The 22,047-nt window shown below is 44.6% G+C and overlaps 1 protein-coding gene across 2 annotated transcripts in view; it reads right to left on the reverse strand.

Moving 5' to 3' along the window:
• Positions 1-393: 393 nt before the first annotated feature.
• LOC118361861 (voltage-dependent calcium channel gamma-4 subunit-like) overlaps positions 394-22,047 on the reverse strand; it is a 49,138-nt gene continuing 27,484 nt past the window's right edge. Inside the window, exons 2-6 of one of the 2 annotated variants that reach the window (XM_052490085.1) lie at positions 16,943-17,220; positions 14,476-14,697; positions 5,449-5,532; positions 3,901-4,041; positions 394-3,126 (exon numbers count right to left, since the gene is read on the reverse strand). In XM_052490085.1, the coding sequence (XP_052346045.1) occupies positions 2,321-3,126; positions 3,901-4,041; positions 5,449-5,532; positions 14,476-14,697; positions 16,943-16,973 (1,284 nt within the window). In that variant the 5' untranslated portion in view covers positions 16,974-17,220 and the 3' untranslated portion in view covers positions 394-2,320. Of the gene's footprint in view, positions 3,127-3,900; positions 4,042-5,448; positions 5,533-14,475; positions 14,698-16,942; positions 17,224-22,047 lie in introns of both variants that reach the window. The other variant, XM_052490084.1, reaches the window with a different exon arrangement.

A 22,047-nucleotide genomic window follows, 5' to 3' on the forward strand; every position in this document is an offset into this window, starting at 1 on the left:
ATTCCCATAGGGCGGCGCACAATTGGCCCAGCGTCGTCCGGGTTTGACCGGTGTAGGCCGTCATTGTAAATAAGAATTTGTTCTTAACTGACATGCCTAGTTAAATAAAGGTTAAATAAAAAAAAATAATAATACAAATTCCTGGTTAAATAAAGTAAATAAATACAATTTTGTGGTCACATTCATTAACAGGATTGTGCAAATAAATGTTTTCATACCTTTGGTCTAAAGTTGTGTCAAGTCTCTCTCTCTCTGTCTGTCATTCCCGCCAACTCTCACTTTTTCTATTCTTTCTCTCTCTGTCATTCCCTCCATCTCTCTCTCTCTCCATCCCTTGATCATCTCATGCTGTCACTCCTTTAAAGAAAAAAATCCTCAGTCTGTAAATCGGTCTGTTATTGTTTTTTTTTATAAACTTCGTGCAATACAGTGTTTGAGTTTATCACACATTTAGATAAACCATAATCATTTTGTCTAGATATATCTATTCTCAACTACATAGTATTCATATTGCCCACATAAATGCTATCTGTGTGCAGTTTTGTCACATTATTATTTTTTCTCTCAAATGAAATAAAAAGAAGAAACTGAAATCCAAAAGAATGTGGAAGCGTCAGGTGTTTTCATTTCCTTTCCCCAGTCTGTAATGTAGCGGGGTGTCCAATAGTGTCCATCCCAGTTCTGCCATCACACAATAAATGAGGTGCAGGAGAGTGTTTACATGTGTATACATTCTCATCAACATAAACAGAAGGGGTCAAAGTTCAAGGTTCAAGGGTCACGTGGGAAGCACAGTGAGAGTTTTTTCTTTGGGGGTGGGGTTTGGATGTTCGTCTCCATAGTGATTCTGTCATGGGTCATGTGACAGAGGAGAAGACATGCCCAAAACGGGCAGGGCAGGGCCAAGCGAGGGTGGGGCAGGGCAGGGCAGGGTGGGGAGAGGCAGCGCACCCCATGAGAACTGGGGGTTAGCCTGTACCCATACAGAGGATCAAAAACACATCACCCTTCCCTTCCCAAAATACACACCCTGTTTTCATACCAGAGGTCCTAAAGAAAGTATTTATAGAGTTTGCAAATATAGGTATGCGTTAATTACAATGTACATGTTTCATTTCAAAAGTTCTCTATCGTGTATTTTAACCCCCCACCTCCATCCACACATTTATTTCATTGACATTTTTCATTGTCAATTTCATTTTAATAACGGATGAATAGCATGTCTGTTGTGTCTGTTCTAAAGAATCATTTTGGGTCTCTCGCTTGTAGAAAATAATGAATAAATGTTTCTCTTCTTTTCTCCAGGTGACAAGTTTCACCTGTTTTCTCTGTACAAATATATCAGTTTCTCTTCTTCTCTCCTCAAGACAGAGGTTTCTGTTAATGCCCAGAAAACAAACATCTTCAACACGACTACAGCTACGACTACTGCTAACATTGATTAGAATGGAACTCAGACTAACATCGGCCCATAGAAAACAGACTCAGAATAACACTGAAGTTGCTCAGTTGCCTCAGTCACTCACTTATTGTAGCCTTCAGTTACAATATTGGAAGACAATGTACAGTATTCACACAACTTAACTGTGTGTTAGAACCAAGGGGTAGAAAATCCAAATAGAGGTAAAAATAAATGAACTAAACTCCACCAAAGAACAAGTTGTAATAATAGTAATAATAATACATTATATATCATTATTATTATTAGATAATAATGAAATCATATAAATCATAATACACACTCGTCTTCTCATACGTTGTAGACACTCATGCTTGACACCAATGACACAGTTACACAGCCCACTGATCATACCAGCGTGTCTGTGTTTAAGAAATTCACAGTAAACGTCGTCAGGATCCAAAATCAGAGTGAAAATTATACAAATCATATCATCATTCTAAAACGATAGCATTGCAAACAGAGCTAGCTCGTAATAACGCTAATAATAATCACAACAACAATTGACGTCAAATATGATCTTGTTAAATCAGAGTTAGTATTGCACTAAAGAAAGTGGATTGTTTAAAATAGTAGCCCAAGGTTCATCGCGTTGGATCATTAACAAAATAAATTATTTCTAGTGCGTTGGAATAGTAAAATAGTTTTGTTGTGAAAGTTCATTATTGTTGTAATTATCACGTTCTGTTATTACTTGTTTCCTTTTGTTTCTCAGTGAGATACTGTAGACTAATTATAACAGTGAAAAAGATTCTCTCTCTCCTCTCCATACCTTTATCTCAATACCCTTTAATACTCCTTTATCCCAATCCCCCTCTCTATATCTCTCTCTCTCTTCCTTCCCTGTCCCCCCCCCCCTCTCTACACGGGTGTTGTCTTCCTGTTGAGCGTATTGGAGTTGCTCTCTCTATCTCCCTTTAGCCTGTCCAACGTTCCCATCCCTCGTTCTCTCTCCACCGTGGACGAGGAGAAGGGTGGGGGCCCCGAACCCACCGAGTTGCCCATGGGTGCGTTGGAGTTGGAGGAATTCTGGGACAGCGAGGGGTTGTGGGACTTCAGAGAGGGCAGTGTGCCGCTCATCATCACACCCCCTCCTCCCCCGTCCTTGGGGAAGCAGTTGTGGAGCTGGTAGAGGGTGGCGCGGTCCACGGTGCCGTACATGGGGGGCAGGCCAGCCAGCTTGGGGTCGCGGGACAGAGTGTAGAGGGAGATGTCACCCCCCGCCAGGGTGGTGTGGGAGCGAGAGTGAGGGTTGGGCAGCGTGGCCACAGACATGGGCCCCTGGGAGAGCATGGCCGAGGGGGGCAGGCCAAAGTTCTTCCCCCCGCCTCCCCCCACCGGCGAGGGGTCTCGGGAGCGTGAGGGGTCCGTAGAGCGGGATGAGGAGCGGGAGCGACGGCGGAAGCGGTAGCTGGGTAGGCGGAGCATGGCGTGCGTGGTCCCCTTGAAGATGTCAGTGCGCGAGCGGCAGCGAAGCTCCTTGTTCTTTTCGATGTAGATGTTGACGGCCAGAACGCCCACCATCTCAGCCATGATGAAGGACAGGCCTCCGAAGTAGAAGGACCAGCCGTAGCTGTACTGCCACTTCTTGTCCTCGTCCTTCTTAGGGGAGATGTCTCCCAGCGCTGCAGAGATGTACACGATCACACCGATGATGTTGCTCAGACCTGGTGGAGACAGGGGATAGATGAGGATATACAAGCACACATGCACACACACACATGCACTCACGCACATAGATGAGGATATACATACACACACACAGATGAGGATATATACACACACACACACATGCACTCACGCACATAGATGAGGATATACATACACACACACAGATGAGGATATATACACACACACACACACACACACACAAACACACATACACACACACAGATGAGGATATATATACACACACACACACACACACACACACACACACACACACACACACACACACACACACACACACACACACACACACACACACACACACACACACACACACACACACACACACACACACACACATACACACACACACACACATACACACACACAGATGAGGATATATACACACACACACACACACACACACACACACACACACACACACACACACACACACACACACACACACACACACACACACACACACACACACACACACACACACACACACACACACACACACACACACACACACACACACATACACACATGCACACACACACAGGGGAGGATACACATGCACACACAGACACACAATCTCTCTCTCTGTCAGGTTATCCAGAACAGGAGAGCAAGAGGAAAAACATGACTTTACATTAACAGAACATAAACATATGTATACATACTAAGAGACTTAGATAGACACATAAAGACACAGAAATAATCACATACACAGACACACAGACAGGTCTGACAGGAGTTAGTTAGTGCACCTGCAGCCACAAAGAGAATGCCTGCTCCCAGGACGATGTTCCTCTTGTGCTTATAGAAGCGACTGAGACCGATACACACCCCTCCCATCAACAGCAGGATAGCACTGAGGATAGGGAAGATGTTGGAAGCCCTGACCATACCTACAGAGAGAGAGGGACAGGAGAGAGACGGAGAGAGTGAGGGGAAGGGAGCGAGAACAAGTAATTGAGAAGAAGAGAGAGAAGAGAGTGAGAGGAAGAGAGAGAGAAGAAGAGAGAGGAAGCAGGTGATAAAGAGAGAGGGAGGGGAAGTGAGAGAGAACAAGTGAGAGAGAAGTAGAGAGAAAGAGAGAGAGAATAAGAGAGAGAGTAAGTTGGTGAAAAAGAGAGAGGGAGGGGAAAGAGAAAAGGTCAAAGTAGCAGATAGAATCAGAGGGAGAAGATGAGAAATAAACAGTTCTATTCTGCTGTGAGCAAATTAATTACCATGTGGCCAAGCGAGTGAGTGTTTAATGTATCAGGTCTTTCCCAAGAGGCATCAACTCTGATACCCCCAGGACAGACACACACACACACTTCACCACTCCTTTCCCATCTAGGACATAGGCCAGAGGACAGAAATGCCAAAGTAAATGCCAGCCAAATGCGGAGGCTACATAGTAAACAGTACACAGTCTTCTCCTGCTGCATTGTGGGGCGGGCACACATAGTGCAGGATGGAACACCCACACAGGTGTGGCCTGGAGGAACACCCGTGAACTAGGGCAGCACATTATCCCTCAACTTCATACAAACACTAACATGTTTAATTCAAACACAGCCTATTTTCTACCGGTCTTCAGGAGTGAGATCTAACTACTCTATGTGGTCTAAGGCTTCTGTAAAAAGTGGTTTACAGTGGTGGATGAGTTACGGCTGTGTATCAGTTATGGGGAACTCCCGTCCTGGGGGTGGCAACAGTGTGTGCAGGGTTTTGTTCCAGCCCTGCCCAACACACCTGTTCAAATGATTTTCATTTCAGACCACAAAAAATGGTCAAAGACTCCAGCCACTCATATCGTAGACTGTTCTCTTGCTAACGCACGGCAAGCGGTCCTGGAGCACCAAGTCTAGGTCCAAAAGGCTCCTTATCAGCTTCTACCCTCAAGCCATAAGACTGTTGAACAATTCATCAATTTACACTGCTGCTACTAGCCGTTTATTATCTATGCATAGTCACTTTACCCCAACCTACATGTACAAAATACCTTGACTAACCTGTATCCCCGCACATTGACTCGGTACCGGTACCCCCTGTATATAGCCTCGTTATTGTTATTTTATTGTGCCACTTTTTATTATTTTTTACTTTAGTTTATTTAGTAAATATTATCTTAATTATTTTTTCTCTTAAAACTGCATTGTTGGTTAAGGGCTTGTCAGTAAGCATTTCAATGTAAGGTCTATTACACCTGTTGTATTTGGCGCATGTGACTAATAACATTTGATTTAATTTGAATCAGGTATATTAGAGCTGGGCTGGAACAAAAGCCTGCATCTCCACTTCAGGTCCATCAGATGTTGACTTACGTAGAACATACTCTGGCCCATCATGGTCAAAGTCAGCATCCTCAGGGAAGTGGTTGATCTGAGAACACACTCCCCTTTTCACCCCTGAGAGAGAGAGAGGGAGGGGTGGGGTTAGAACAGAATACACACACTCTCTATCTCACACACACACACACACACACACACACACACACACACACACACACACACACACACACACACACACACACACACACACACACACACACACACACACACACACACACACACACACACACACACACACACACACACTTTACACATCAGCACATGCATCAACTTCACGCCACAGAGCTTCATCAGAAAAAGAAACAGCAGTTTATATTAGCATATAAAAAGAGAGCAAGAGAGAAAGAGGAAGAGAATAAGGCATGAGAGAGAGAAACTGCAGACTGGTTGTGCCTCAGGTTCTGTCCTGTCATTGTTCACCCTTCCCAGGTAGGTCTGAGGACAGAACAGTACGCATCCTCAACACAAAACATCCACACTCTCTGCCCTTAGGAACTGATTCTAGATCAGATGTCCTTGACCCGTTAAAGGTCATGCAGTATCTCATTAGTATCACACTCGCATACATACATTATTTGTCATCAGGTGCTGGGTAGAAAAATACTAATGTAAAATATTTAATGTAGAAAGGGTACCAGCATATACAGTGGGGAGAACAAGTATTTGATACACTGCCGATTTTGCAGGTTTTCCTACTTACAAAGCATGTCGAGGTCTGTAATTTTTATCATAGGTACACTTCAACTGTGCGAGACGGAATCTAAAACAAAAATCCAGAAAATCACATTGTATGATTTTTAAGTAATTAATTTGCATTTTATTGCATGAAATAAGTATTTGATCACCTACCAACCAGTAAGAATTCTGGCTCTCACAGACCTGTTAGTTTTTCTTTAAGAAGCCCTCCTGGTCTCCACTCAGTACCTGTATTAACTACACATGTATGGGAGAAGGTCATGTCGTCGGATGAGACAAAAATAGAGCTTTTTGGTCTAAACTCCACTCGCCGTGTTTGGAGGAAGAAGAAGGATGAGTACAACCCCAAGAACACCATCCCAACCGTGAAGCATGGAGGTGGAAACATTCTTTGGGGATGCTTTTCTGAAAGGGGACAGGACGACTGCACATTATTGAGGGGAGGATGGATGGGGCCATGTATTGCAAGATCTTGGCCAACAACCTCCTTCCCTCAGTAAGAGCATTGAAGATAGGTTGTGGCTGGGTCTTCCAGCATGACGATGACCCGAAACACACAGCCAGGGCAGCTGAGGAGCGGCTCCGTAAGAAGCATCTCAAGGTCCTGGAGTGGCCATGCCAGTCTCCAGACCTGAACCCAATAATCCGTATTGCCCAGCGAGAGCCACTAAACCTCAAGGATCTGAAGAAGGTCTGTATGGAGGAGTGGGACAAAAGCACTGCTGTAGTGTGTTCAAACCTGGTCAAGAACTACAGGAAACTTATGATCTCTGTAATTGCAGACAAAGGTTTCTGTACCAAATATTAAGGTCTGCTTTTCTGATGTACCAAATACTTATGTCATGCAATACAATACTAATTAATTACTTAAAAATCATACAACGTGATTTTCGGGATTTTTTAGATTCCGTCTCTCACAGTTGAAGTGTACCTATGATAAAAATTATAGACCTCTACATGCTTTGTAAGTAGGAAAACCTGCAAAATCGGCAGTGTATCAAATACTTCTTCTCCCCACTGTATGTATGTATAGCTCTAAAAAAAAGGTTTCATTTAGAGTGAACCACAGCTACCAATATTCACTTAATAGTAATTACACTGTGGTCCTTTCTGAATAAGAGCATGCAGAAACTGAATGGACACACTAACGCATCCCCACACACACCCCAACACAGAGAGCCATCCATACAGGCAGACAGGCAGACAGATAGCTACCCGCTGGGGTCTTGTGGCTCTATTGCAGACAGACAGATGGACGGACGCACGGTGATGACAGCACACGACTGGTGCTGGCTGATGGATGGATTGTGAGAGAGTTGGAGTGATGGAATGATGAGACACAGACGGAGGAGGGAGAGAAGGACAGATGTGGGGTGAGCTTGTCTCTTTCTCATAGTTCTTTTATTTCCATGGTTGTTGTCTGTAAAGAAAGAGATGGGGGCACAGAGTGTAAGCTAAACCCCGACAGACGCCATTTTGGCTCTAAACCAGGAAGTAGTTCTCCATTGGTACAGATCTAGGATCAGTTAACCCTCTCTCCCAATGCTAACCATAACAATTAGGTGGGAAAACCAGTATCTAGGGAGCAACTACTCTACAGCTGTACTGGCTACTCCTGAAACAGAGAAATAGCTGGATAGAGCCAAAATGACCTGAGTTTCACACACTTCCATTCACTTACCTGGTAACTCTGTAAGAAAAGTACTGGAGGGTGACACTGACCTACATGGGCAGTAGAGGCTGCCTCTAAGTACTGCCCCAAAGATCATTGTTCTCTATTTGAACCAGCACCACAACAGCATTCAATCTAAAGCATCAACACTCATATCACTGCTGTTGAATGGTGGCTTGTCTGATGCCATGCACATAAAACTCTTGCTCTCCATTGGTTTCAGTTGAATATTGAATATTTGCAGCCCACAATGTGATGTTAGGGGCCTTTGACTAAAAGCTAAGGGAGAGACTGTACTGACCTACTAGTATTTTGCCTGGTTAAATAAAGGTACAAATAAATACAAATACAAATCTAGAATCGTCTCTACCTGCAGAATCAGATAATACCCCATCCACTCACTCCTTCGGCCCCTAACACAGCAAGGTGTGACATCCACCCGCGGGCTTAAATCTTTTAGAGACAATATGTCCTCTGTTTCCATTGCACCTACACTTCACTGCATCACTGCACGGCTTCTGAGCATCCATCTTGACTCAATACTCTACAGACATCAATGATACTTGACCTCTAAGCCATACCAAAGCACTGAAGGCTCCACTGCACCACAGAGAGAAAGAGAGAAGAGAAAGAGAGGAGAGAGAGAAAGAAAGGGAAAGAGAGCGAGAGTTGAGAGAGAGAGAGAAAGAGAGAGAGAGAGAGAGCGAGAGAGAGAGAAAGAGAGAGCAGGGGGGCAGAGAGAGCGTAAAGGGAGAGATAGCAGACAGAGGTAGAGGGAGTATGAGAGAGGCAGAGACGACAGAGGGAGAGAGTGGGAAGAGAGAGAGAACAGAGAGAGAGAGAGAGGGGGAGGGAGGGAGAGAGGGCAGAGTGAGAGTAAAGAGAGAGAGAGCAGAGAAAGGGAGAGAGATCGAGAGCATGAGAGCGAGCAAGAGAGAGAGGGAGACAGAGAGAGAGAGAGAGAGAGAGAGAGAGAGAGAGAGAGAGAGAGAGAGAGCACTGCAGCATTGCTGTGAGGGCTGGGGCTTATCTCTAATTGGATGCTTTGTTATCAGGAAGCTTAGAAGTGAGGATAAATGAGCTTTGCACAATGACCAGGCCAAGGATGGGATTTACCCTGCATGCCTTATAGAGGAGTAGTGATGGGACTACAAACATACGGCAGCTAGCTAACACCATTCATTCAGCTTCAACTACTGTCCTATTCTGTCCTATCCAGCCCTGTCCCGTCTTCCCCCTTCTAAAGCCTGTATGTCAGAGCAGCAGTTTAATGTATTATAAATTAGCTGCTTGTTCCGCAGTGAAGATGGCGTGATGGCTACTGTCATTTTCAGAGATCCCGTCAGCTAAATCGCTGGGCTGATGCAGGGTTGGGCAACAGGGTCTGCAGTGAGTTTGTAGGGCCAGCTGTAATATACCTGATTCAGCTTAACAAAGGCTTGATGGATATAGTTGAATCAGGTTTCCAACACATGGTTGGTGAGCACAGTGCTAGTGGGTGATGCGTGTAAGGTAGGTTATATATTAAATACAGTGATGGAAGGAATGGGGTGAGATGAGAGGGGTTCTTTTCAGGTGATTTCAACTTCCTGATCTGCTGACACAATGGGGAACACTGTATACTGTACATCTAGACCATCAGCTCCTGTTACCTACTTCACCACTGGGGTCATCCTTAGTTCAGGGATGAAGTGGTATCCTTATGACAAATTCATTTGAAGGGTAGAAATGACAATATCCACAAACATCCAGTATTCATAGATAAAGTGCCTGTACTGTACTAGCTCTCTACACAGACACAGTTCAGACCTTTTCTCTTTAACTTCATGTGAACCCACTCTAAAGCTGTTGTTCTTATGCCCAACACATCACCGGGCGCAAACTACCTGCCCTCCAGGACACCTACAACACCCGATGTCACAAGGCCAAAAAGATCATCAAGGACAACAACCACCCGAGCCACTGCCTGTTCAACCCGCTATCATCCAGAAGGCAAGGTCAGTACAGGTGCATCAAAGCTGGGACAGAGAGACTGAACAACAGCCTCTATCTCAAGGCCATCAGACTGTTAAATAGCCATTACAAACACAGAGAGGCTGCTGCCTATATACACAGACTTGAAATCATTGGCCACTTTATTAAATGGATCACTAGTCACTTTAATAATGTCATTTTAATAATGTTTCCACATCTCATATATACATCTCATATATACACTACGTTCAAACGTTTAGGGCCACTAGAAATGTCCTTGTTTTTGAAAGAAAACCTTTTTTTTGTCCATTAAAATAACATCAAATCGATCAGAAATACAGTGTAGACATTGTTAATGTTGTAAATGACTATTGTAGCTGGAAACGGCTGATTTCTTGTGGAATATCTACATAGGTGTACAGAGGCCAATTATCAGCAACCATCACTCCTGTGTTCCAATGGCACGTTGTGGTAGCTGATCCAAGTTTATAATTTTAAAAGGCTAATTTATCATTAGAAAAACCTTTTGCAATTATGTTAGCACAGCTGAAAACTTTTGTTCTGATTAAAGAAGCAATAAAACTGGCCTTCTTTAGACTAGTTAAGTATCTGGAGCATCAGCATTTGTAGGTTCGATTACAGGCTCAAAATGGCCAGAAACAAAGACCTTTCTTCTGAAACTCGTTAATCTATTCTTATTCTGAAAAATGAAGGCTATTCCATCCGAGAAATGTCCAAGAACCTGAAGATCTCGTACAATGCTGTGTACTACTCCCTTCACAGAACAGCGCAAACTGGCTCTAACCAGAATAGAAAGAGGGGTGGGTGGCCCCGGTGCACGACTGAGCAAGAGGACAAGTATATTAGTGTCTAGTTTGAGAAACAGACGCCTCACAAGTTCTCAACTGGCAGCTTCATTAAATAGTACCTGCAAAACACCAGTCTCAACATCAACAATGAAGAGGCGACTCTGGGATGCTGGCCTTCTAGGCAGTTTTAAGTTACCCCAAACTTTGAAACAGTAGTATATATACTGTATTCTATACTATTCTACTGTATCTTAATGTAGTGTATATACTGTATCATTGCTCGTCCATATATTTAAATATTCTAAATTACATTCCTTTACTTAGGTTTGTGTGTATTGGGTATATGTTGTGAAATTATTAGATATTACTTGTTAGATACTGCTGCATTGTAAGAACTAGAAGCACAAGAATTTCACTACAACCGCAATAACATCTGCTAAACACGTGTATGTGACCAATAACAATTGATTTGATGCTCATTGGAAATCATTCAACAGAAATATCAGTCCACTGGGAAAGTCTAGGAAAGAGTTTCTTCTTCTAGCATTTCCACGTTCCAGATCTTCCAAGCAGCTCATAAACTCAGCATGTGCATTGCTGAGTGATGACCTTTACGGCAGCACTGCTGACTACATAATTCCACTGAAACATATGGTAACATACCATCCATTCACTCTCATCTGACACGAAACAACTGCACAACATCAACCCTGAGCTTCCCTATAATGGACCTTCCATTCCATTCAGTCCTTATTCCTTTAGTAGTGCATTAGGACACAGACATGAGGTCTGCACTGGAATTGCATCAGATCCAAAATGGCCACAGTCCTTACTTTAATCATACCAGCTATCACCAACTATTATCAGCTATTACCACCTATTTACCAACTATTACCAGCTACAGTGGGGCAAAAAAGTATTTAGTCAGCCACCAATGGTGCAAGTTATCCCACTTAAAAAGATGAGAGAGGCCTGTAATTTTCATCATAGGTACACTTCAATTATGACAGACAAAATTAGAATAAAAAAATCCAGAAAATCACATTGTAGGATTTTTAACATCCTACAATGCAAATTTGCAAATTATGGTGGAAAATAAGTATTTGGTCAATAACAAAAGTTTAATCTCAATACTTTGTTATATACCCTTTGTTGGCAATGACAGAGGTCACAAGGTTTTCACACACTGTTGCTGGTATTTTGGCCCATTCCTCCATGCAGATCTCCTCTAGAGCAGTGATGTTTTGGGGCTGTTGCTGGGCAACATGGACTTTCAACTCCATCCAAAGATTTTCTATGGGGTTGAGATCTGGAGACTGGCTAGGCCACTCCAGGACCTTGAAATGCTTCTTACGAAGCCACTCCTTCATTGCCCGGGCAGTGTGTTAGGGATCATTGTCATGGTGAAAGACCCAGCCACGTTTCATCTTCAATGCCCTTGCTGATGGAAGGAGGTTTTCACTCAAAATCTCACGATACATGGCCCCATTCATTCTTTCCTTTACACGGATCAGTCGTCCTAGTCACTTTGCAGAACAACATGATGTTTCCACTCCCATGCTTCACAGTAGGTATGGTGTTCTTTGGATGCAACTCAGCATTCTTTGTCCTCCAAACACGACGAGTTGAGTTTTTACCAAAAAGTTATATTTTGGTTTCATCTGACCATATGACATTCTCCCAATCTTCTTCTGGATCATCCAAATGCTCTCTAGCAAACTTCAGACAGGCCTGGACATGTACTGGCTTAAGCAGGGGGACACGTCTGGCACTGCAGGATTTGAGTCCCTGGCGGCGTAGTGCGTTACTGATGGTAGGCTTTGTTACTTTGGTCCCAGCTCTCTGCAGGTCATTCACTAGGTCCCCACGTGTGGTTCTGGGATTTTTGCTCACCGTTCTTGTGATCATTTTGACCCCACGCGGTGAGATCTTGCGTGGAGCCCCAGATCGAGGGAGATTATCAGTGGTCTTGTATGTCTTCCATTTCCTAATAATTCCTCCCACAGTTGATTTTTTCAAACCAAGCTGCTTACCTATTGCAGATTCAGTCTTCCCAGTCTGGTGCAGGTCTACAATTTTGTTTCTGGTGTCCTTTGACAGCTCTTTGGTCTTGGCCATAGTGGAGTTTGGAGTGTGACTGTTTGAGGTTGTGGACAGGTGTCTTTTATACTGATAACAAGTACAAACAGGTGCCATTAATACAGGTAACGAGTGGAGGACAGAGGAGCCTCTTAAAGAAGAAGTTACAGGTCTGTGAGAGCCAGAAATCTTGCTTGTTTGTAGGTGACCAAATACTTATTTTCCACCATAATTTGCAAGTATTTTTTTTTCTCATTTTGTCTGTCATAGTTGAAGTGTACCTATGATGAAAATTACAGGCCTCTCTCATCTTTTTAAGTGGGAGCACAATTGGTGGCTAACTAAATACTTTTTTGCCCCACCAACTAATTTCACCTATTACCAGCTATTACCAACTATTACCAGCTATTACCACCTTTTTCCAATTATTACCAGCTATTACCAGCTTTTACTAACTATTACCAACTATTACCAGCTATTACCAGCAATGACCAGCTATGACCAGCTATGACCAACTATGACCAACTATGACCAGCTATTACCAACTATTACCAGCTATTACCACCTTTTTCCAATTATTACCAGCTATTACCAGCTATTACCAGCTTTTACCAGCTTTTACCAACTATTACCAACTATTACCAGCTATTACCAGCTATGACCAGCTATGGCCAGCCATCACCAGCTATGACCAACTATGACCAGCTATTACCAACTATTACCAGTTTTTACCAACTATTACTATTACATTCAATATATTATACATAGTATTTATAGTATTGAATCTTTTAACTGCAGTATGAAACCTTTTGGGTGACCCAACCAAATTCACATAGAAATGTGAGTTATAGATCTGTCATTCTCATTGAAAGCAAGTCTAAAATCAAACCACCCCCTGTACCCGGACTTTGTACTACTCCCCTCTGGGCACAGGTATAGGGCACTCGTCGGCAGGAAAAACAGAACTAGACACTAATTTGTGCCAGGTCTGATATCCCTCCTTAATAGCTCGGGCTAATGTTCCTAGCGACCCAGTAAGGCCAGCAGGCTAGTCTCTTTTTATTGGTATGTAACTGTTACGAAAGTTGTATTGTCAATTTTCTTTGTGTTTATACGACACTTTAAACGTGTACATGACACTGCAACAACATTTCCCCATGGGGACAATAAAGTCAGTAAAGTAAGAAGTGGTAGATCTGTTATATATGAACTATTTCTATGCTTCCCATTCTTAAGTTTCATTTTTGCGTCTTTTACTTTCGGTTTTGTACACCAGCTTCAAACAGCTGAAAATACTATATTTTTGGGTAATGGAAATATATTTCACAGCGGTTTAGATGGTACAATGATCCTCTACACTATACCTGCTTGTTTTGTCACATAAACTGAAATTAGGAGAACTATTCGAATTTTAGCAAGCAGGAAATGGGGGAATGATTTCTCCAGAGCGCACCTTTAAATCTATAAAAGACATTAAGACAAAAGGCTTAAATGGAAGCAGTCCTAACTCATCCCCTCCAACATCACACGTGCGCACACACACGCACGCACGCACGCACGCACGCACGCACGCACGCACGCACGCACACACACACACACACACACACACACACACACACACACACACACACACACACACACACACACACACACACACACACACACACACACAAGATCCCCACATGCCTCCGTTTACCCTCTATCCATCCTCTCCCACTCCACCCACAGATCCAAGATGGTGTCTTAGATCTGTGGGTTTCAGTAGCCTACCTTCCAGGCAGCAGATCCTCCAGAGGCCAGAGTGGGTGAGGGCTCCGGGGTCCTTCTTGTCCTTGTTGTGGGGGTCGTCTGAGTGGTTGCGGGTGCTGTTGCAGATGGAGGCGCGGGAGTACAGCCAGTAGTCCGTCCCTATAGAAACCGTCATCAGGCAGAAGGCTGCAAAGGCCCCCACGGTGGTGAGGAGGATCTGGATCCCCTTCTCACAAACCATCCCTAGAGAGGAGGGCAGAGGGGGACGAGAGAGAGAGATAGAGGGGGGAGAAGTAGAGAAGGGACAAGGAAGAAGAAAAGGGAGAAATAGAAAAGGGATGAGAAAGGTGGAGGGAGGAAGAAGGAGAAGAAGTGCAGTAGAGACGAGAGGAACAGATGAGATAGAAAAAAGGGAGAAAGGGGAGTTGAGGGAGAGGGAGGAGAAATAATGAAAAAGGGATGGACAGGAAAAATAGATGCAGAGACAGAGGCAGAGAGAAAGAGGCAGAGAGAGAGGCAGAGAGAAAGAGGCAGAGAGAGAGGCAGAGAGAAAGAGGCAGAGAGAAAGAGGCAGAGAGAAAGAGGTAGAGAGAAAGAAAGAGGCCGAGAAGGAGGCAGAGAAAGAGGCCGAGAGAGAGGCAGAGAGAGAGAAAGAGGCAGAGAGAAAGAGGCAGAGAGAAAGAGGCAGAGAGAAAGAGGCAGAGAGAAAGAGGCAGAGAGAAATAGGCAGAGAGAAAGAGGCAGAGAGAAAGAGGCAGAGAGATGCAGAGAGAGAGAGAAAGAGGCAGAGAGAAAGAGGTAGAGAGAAAGAAAGAGGCCGAGAAGGAGGCAGAGAAAGAGGCCGAGAGAGAGGCAGAGAGAGCGAAAGAGGCAGAGAGAAAGAGGCAGAGAGAAAGAGGCAGAGAGAAAGAGGCAGAGAGAAATAGGCAGAGAGAAAGAGGCAGAGAGAAAGAGGCAGAGAGATGCAGAGAGAGAGAGAAAGAGGCAGAGAGAAAGAGGTAGAGAGAAAGAAAGAGGCCGAGAAGGAGGCAGAGAAAGAGGCCGAGAGAGAGGCAGAGAGAGAGAAAGAGGCCGAGAGAGAAAGAGGCCGAGAGAGAGAAAGAAGCCGAGAGAGAAAAAGGCAGAGAGAGAGGCCGAGAGAGAGAAAGAGGCAGAGAGAGAGGAAGAGAGAGAGGAAGAGAGAGATGCAGAGAGAAATAAAGAGAGAGAGAGGAGGGGTATAAGTGGTTATATGAGGTGTCCTTGGAAGGGGAGTTGGACGACACTGCTGACTCGTCTTAACAGGAAGGAATTGATGGTGAACACAACAAATTGCACTCTGAGAATCTCAATGTGCTCCATATTCATGACCATGACACCACTCTCTCCCCCACATAATCAGCATAGACAGGGCTAGCGCAGAATACACAACACACTCGATGAGACAGAACACACGGACGCACACACACACACACACACACACACACACACACACACACACACACACACACACACACACACACACACACACACACACACACACACACACACACACACACACACACACACACACACACACACACACACACACACACACAACATACATAATCACAGTGCAGGAACAAAGCAAGACTCAACGGGAAATCTTCATTGTCGCAACTCAATCAATCAATCAATGAAACAATCAACCAACCATTTAGGCTTATACAATCAATCCTATACAGTATCAGTGTTCCTATCCTCTTCTTACCTCCACCACCACCATAGTATACCCCTCTGGTCCCCTTGAAGTGGTGCTAAAACCTGTGCCTTTACATGATGCTTACGTAGGCCTCTGCCCAGCACCCTGCCCTGAACTTAGTCACTGTTACTGGCCGCTACCACCCGGTACTCTACCCTGCTGCCCTTTGTACAGAGTCATGGAACACTGGTCACATTAATCATGTTAACATACTGTTTTACCCACTTCATACGTACATTCTGTATTCTAGTCAAGGCTCATCCTATACAACTACTGCTGTACACACCTTTTCTATTCATATACTGTCTATAATGTCTATACACACCATCATATACATATAGATTTATATTCCGGACTCTGACATTGCTCGTTCTAATATTCCCATATTTCTTCATTCCTTTCTTTATATTTATGATATTTGTCTGTATTGTTTCGTATTGTTAGGTATTACTGCACTGTTGGAGCTAGGGACAAAAGCATTTCGCTACACCTGCGATAACATCTGAACAGTTTAATTTTATTTGGCTTCATCTCACCCTAGGCCATACCTGCTGTTCTAGATGACACATGTACCTCCATTGTGACTTCATTTGCAAATCTTTGAAATTGTGCAAAGTACTATTAACAATGTGTACCTGCAGTGTAATCACACTGTACCTGCCTATGTAATAACCACGTAAATACATTGATTATAGTGCCACTTGATGTAAAGTGGGACCCCATTGCGTTACCAAGGTGTACATTTACATCAGCTGAGGTAAGACTTACCTGCCGCCGAGTTTCTATCCTTCGACTCCATTTTGAAATCTTTCTTTTCCTCGTTAATGAAGAATGCGCTGTCCCCTCAATCCGGACAGCATCCATCGACTGTTCTCACTCTCTCCCCCTCTCCTTCCTGCACTCGTTTTCTCTCTCTCTCTCTTTGGCCTCTATCTCTTTCTCACTGGAAAGATGTGCTGGTGGAGGCTCTTGATTGTGATTGGACGCTCTCGCTCTGGTCCTCTTATTCACAGGAAGCAGTCACTGAGGAGGACATGATAGTTGGGCTACTGCCAAAGAAAGACAAGAAGAAGAAGGAGAATGATAACATGAGTTGTTTACTGCTGTGCAGTTATGAGGCATGTTTATCTAAAAACAGTGATCAATTCTGAAAGTTCAGACTTTTAACAAGTCACGTTATAAAGTCACGTTCTAAAAACACAAATAACAGAAAACTATAACCAATCAATTCCACTCTCATACCAGTATAACACAGAATAGAATACAAATGGTGCATCTGAATATAGAGCTAGAAATAACAGATCTGGTCTGAATAGACGAGCGAGAAAGGGGGAGAGTAGAGAGGGTGCACTCAACATTGTTACCATGGCAACATTGAATTCCAAAGTCTGGATCAGCATAGAGCGAGGGACTGAGATAAAGAGAGAGAGAGACAGAGAGGGACAGAGAGGGGCAGAGAGAGAGAGAGAGAAAGTGCTTGAGAGAGGGGCAGAGAGAGAGAGGACAGAGAGAGAGGGACAGAGGGGCAGAGAGAGAGAGGACAGAGAGAGAGGGACAGAGAGAGAGAGAGAGAGAGGGACAGAGAGAGGGACAGAGTGAGAGGGACAGAGAGAGAGAGGGACTGAGAGAGAGAGGGACTGAGAGAGAGAGAGAGGGACAGAGAGAGAGAGGGACTGAGAGAGAGAGGGACTGAGAGAGAGAGGGACTGAGAGGGACAGAGAGGGGCAGAGAGAGAGAGAGGGACAGAGAGGGACAGAGAGGGGCAGAGAGGGATAGAGAGGGGCAGAGAGAGAGGACGAGAGAGAGAAAGAGGCAGAGAGAGAGAGAGAGAGAGGGACAGAGTGAGAGGGACAGAGAGAGAGAGAGAGGGACAGAGAGAGAGAGAGGGACAGAGAGAGAGGGACTGAGAGAGAGAGGGACTGAGAGAGAGAGATTTTGAATTGAATTCAATAATTCAAACCTTTCTTCAAGAAAATAAATGTAATGAGTAAATGTCAAATTGGCTTTCTGACCACACACTAATTAACAAACACGTCCACCAACAAAAAGAGGCTTTCTATTTGCTTCTATTTGGCACAAAGGACTATTGTACAAAATTCTCCAAAGTGGGCTTGGTGGTAAGGTGTATGACTTAATAAAATGTAAGTACACAGAAAAGTGTGCAATAGAAAACAAAAAACAGAATTCCTTTCACAACGTTGAGGTGTGAGACAAGGCTGCAGTTTGAGTCCAAATCTTTTCAACATTTATATTGTCACACTCTGACGATTATTTGAGTTGTTTGTTTCTATGTTTTGTTTGGTCAGGGTGTGATATGAGTGGGCATTCTATGTTTTGGCCTGATATGGTTCTCAATCAGTGGCAGGTGTTTGTCGTTGTCTCTGATTGGGAACCATATGTAGGTAGCCTGTTTTGTATTGTGGTTCGTGGGTTATTGTCTATGTGATTTTGCATGTTAGCACTCAGTTTCGATAGCGGTCACGTTCGTTTTGTTATTTTGTTTTTTTGTTTAGTGTACTTCGTGTTTTTTTGTCATTCATTAAAAGTATGTATTCACACCACGCTGCGCTTTGGTCTCCTCACTACGACGATTGTAACAGAATAACCCACCAACAATGGACCAAGCAGCGTGGTAACGGCCAGCAGCAGCAGCGGCAAAGAAACGCAGGACTCGTGGACTTGGGAGGAGACTCTGGACGGCGAAGGACCCTGGGCACACAGGGGAATATCGCCGCCCTAAAGCAGAGTTGGAGGCAGCGAAAGCAGAGAGGCGCCGGTATGAGGAGACAGCATGGCAACGTGGCTAGAAGCCCGAGAGGCAGCCCCAAAATGTATTGGGGGGAGGCACACGGGGAGTGTGGTGAAGCCAGGTAGGAGACCTGCGCCAACTTCCTGTGCTTACCGGAGAGAGAGAGGGACCGGGCAGGCACCGTGTTATGCGGTGGAGTGCACAATCTCCCCAGCGCGTGTGCATAGCCCGGTACGGTACATTCCAGCTCCTCGTATCGGCCGGGCTAGAGTGGGCATCAAGCCAGGTGACATGAAGCAAGCTCTACGCATCTGGTCTCCAGTGCGTCTCCTCGGGCCGGCGTACATGGCACCAGTCTTGCGCATGGTGTCCCCGGTTCGCCAGCACAGCCCAGTGCGGGCTATTCCACCTCGCCGCACTGGCCTGGCTACCGGGAGCATTCAACCAGGTATGGTTGGGCAGGCTCGGTGCTCAAGAGCTCCAGTGCGCCTGCACGGTCCGGTCTATCCAGTGCCACCTCCACTCGCCAGCCCTCCGGTGGCAGCCCCCCGCACCAGGCTGTCTCTCCGTCTCATCCCTACAGGTTCTCCTGCCTGCCCAGTGCTGCCAGAGCCTTCCTCCTGCACTGCGCTGCTAGGGTCTCCCGTCTGTCCTGAGCCGCCAGAGTCTCCCGTCTGTCCTGAGCTGCCAGAGTCTCCCGTCTGTCCTGAGCTGCTAGAGTCTCCCGTCTGTCCTGAACTGCTTGAGTCTCCCGTCTGTCCTGAGCCGTCAGAGACGCCAGTCTGTCCTGAGCTGTCAGTGCCGCCAGTCTGTCATGAGCCGTCAGAGACGCCAGTCTGTCCTGAGACGTCAGTCAGCCAGGACCTACCAGAGCCATCAGCCAGCCAGGAGCTGCCAGAGCCGTCAGCCAGTCCGGAGCTGCCCCTCAGTCCGGAGCTGCCCCTCAGTCCAGTGGAGCCTTTAATTAGGTCGGAGGCGAGGGTCGCCACTCTAAAAGGCCCTTGAAGAGGGAAATGACTATGGTGGAGTGGGGTCCACGTCCCGCACCAGACCCGCCACCGCGGCCAGATGCCCACCCAGACCCTCCCCTATAGGTTTAGGTTTTGTGGCCGGAGTCCGCACCATAGGGTGGGTGGGGTGGGGGGTGGGGGGGGTACTGTCACACTCTGACCATTATTTGAGTTGTTTGTTTCTATGTTTTGTTTGGTCAGGGTGTGATATGAGTGGGCATTCTATGTTGCATGTCTAGTTAGTCTGTTTCTATGTTTTTTTGCTTGATATGGTTCTCAATCAGTGGCAGGTGTTTGTCGTTGTCTCTGATTGGGAACCATATTTAGGTAGCCTGTTTTGTATTGTGGTTCGTGGGTTATTGTCTATGTGATGTTGCATGTTAGCACTCAGTTTCGATAGCGGTCACGTTCGTTTTGTTATTTTGTTTGTTTGTTTAGTGTACTTCGTGTTTTTTCGTCATTCATTAAAAGTATGTATTCACACCACGCTGCGCTTTGGTCTCCTCACTACGACGACCTTGACATATATCAATGAATTAGCAGACATGGACCATTCTCCAGCGCCACGACTCACACTATTTGACACAGAGGTGAAATACCTGCTATATGCTGATGACTTGGTACTTCTATCACCAACCAAAGAAGGTATTCAACAGAACATTAATATTCTACAGCAAAATTGCCATAATTGGGCCCTGGCAGTAAATAAAAAAAAATGAAAATCACAATTTCCCGCCAAAAAACAGATGTCAGAAACACAAATATAAATTCACCCTGAACAACACCATAACTGAACATACTAAAAATTACACATACCTTGGACAGACCATATCTGCATCGGGAAGTTTTAATATGGTAGTGAATGCACTCAAAGAAAAAGCCCGCAGAGCAATGTATGCAATAAAAATGTAATTATTTAAAATCAACATCCCAATTAAAATTTGGACCAAAATATTTGACAGTGTAATGCTACCAATAGCTCTTTACAGAAGTGAGGTTTGGGGGCCACTCAATAAACTGGACTACATGTAGAATTCTACATGTAGAATTCTGTCAGAAAATCCTACAAGTCCAGAGAAATACACCAACTAATGCATGACGGGCAGAACTGGGTCGCTTTCCATTGGTAATGAAAATACAGAAAAGAGCATTTTTAAAAAAAGTCCAAATTTAAGTCTGCAATTTAAAACACTTCAAACCCAAGAGCTGAGCCCAGAAACGATTCCTCTCAGTCAGCTGGTGTTGGACCTCACCAACCAAGCTGAGCCCAGAAACGATCCCTCTCAGTCAGCTGGTGTTGGACCTCACCAACCAAGCTGAGCCCAGAAACGATCCCTCTCAGTCAGCTGGTGTTGGACCTCACCAACCAAGCTGAGCCCAGAAACGATCCCTCTCATTCAGATGGTGTGTGTGTCAAAAGAAAGAATTCCAATAAACAAAATCATGAACCAATCAAAGGACTTATATTTACAACATTGTAAAAACGAAACAAAATCCCAAAGCCGACTAAATTCCTATCTGACCCTAAACAGAGAATATGAATTGGCGGATTATCTCTACTCTGTCAGAGATACGAAGCAGAGACAGATCCTTACCAAGTACAGGCTGGGTGACCACCGATTGGCAATAAAAACCGGCAGACATAAAAAGACATGGCTACCAAAAGAGGAGCGTGTTTCTGGTCACTGCACAACAGGGGAGGTAGAGACAGAGATGCATTTTCTCCTTTACTGGGAGAAATATTCTGCACCAAGAGATTCATTATTCACAGAAATGACTACATTTATTCCAAATTTGAAGTTATTGAACCCAGAGGAAAAACTAAGAATACTCATGGGCGAAGGAGCAATGGCTCCTCTTGCAGCCAAATATGTATTTTCCTGCAATAGCCTGAGGGACACAGAATAATAACATCTGCATAGTAAATACTTACTTATTATGAGTATTATTGTTATTGCTATTATTGTTATTACTATTATTACCATTATTATTGTTGTTTATCATTCCAAAAAGTAGTGGTGGTAGTAATAGTAGTAATGATGACGGTAGTTGTAGTACTGATGTAATGTGAAGATGACAGTTATTTAGTTATAAGTTAGTTGTGTTCAGGGAAG

Source organism: Oncorhynchus keta, chromosome 31, assembly GCF_023373465.1.
Source record: "Oncorhynchus keta strain PuntledgeMale-10-30-2019 chromosome 31, Oket_V2, whole genome shotgun sequence".
NCBI lineage: Eukaryota > Metazoa > Chordata > Actinopteri > Salmoniformes > Salmonidae > Oncorhynchus > Oncorhynchus keta.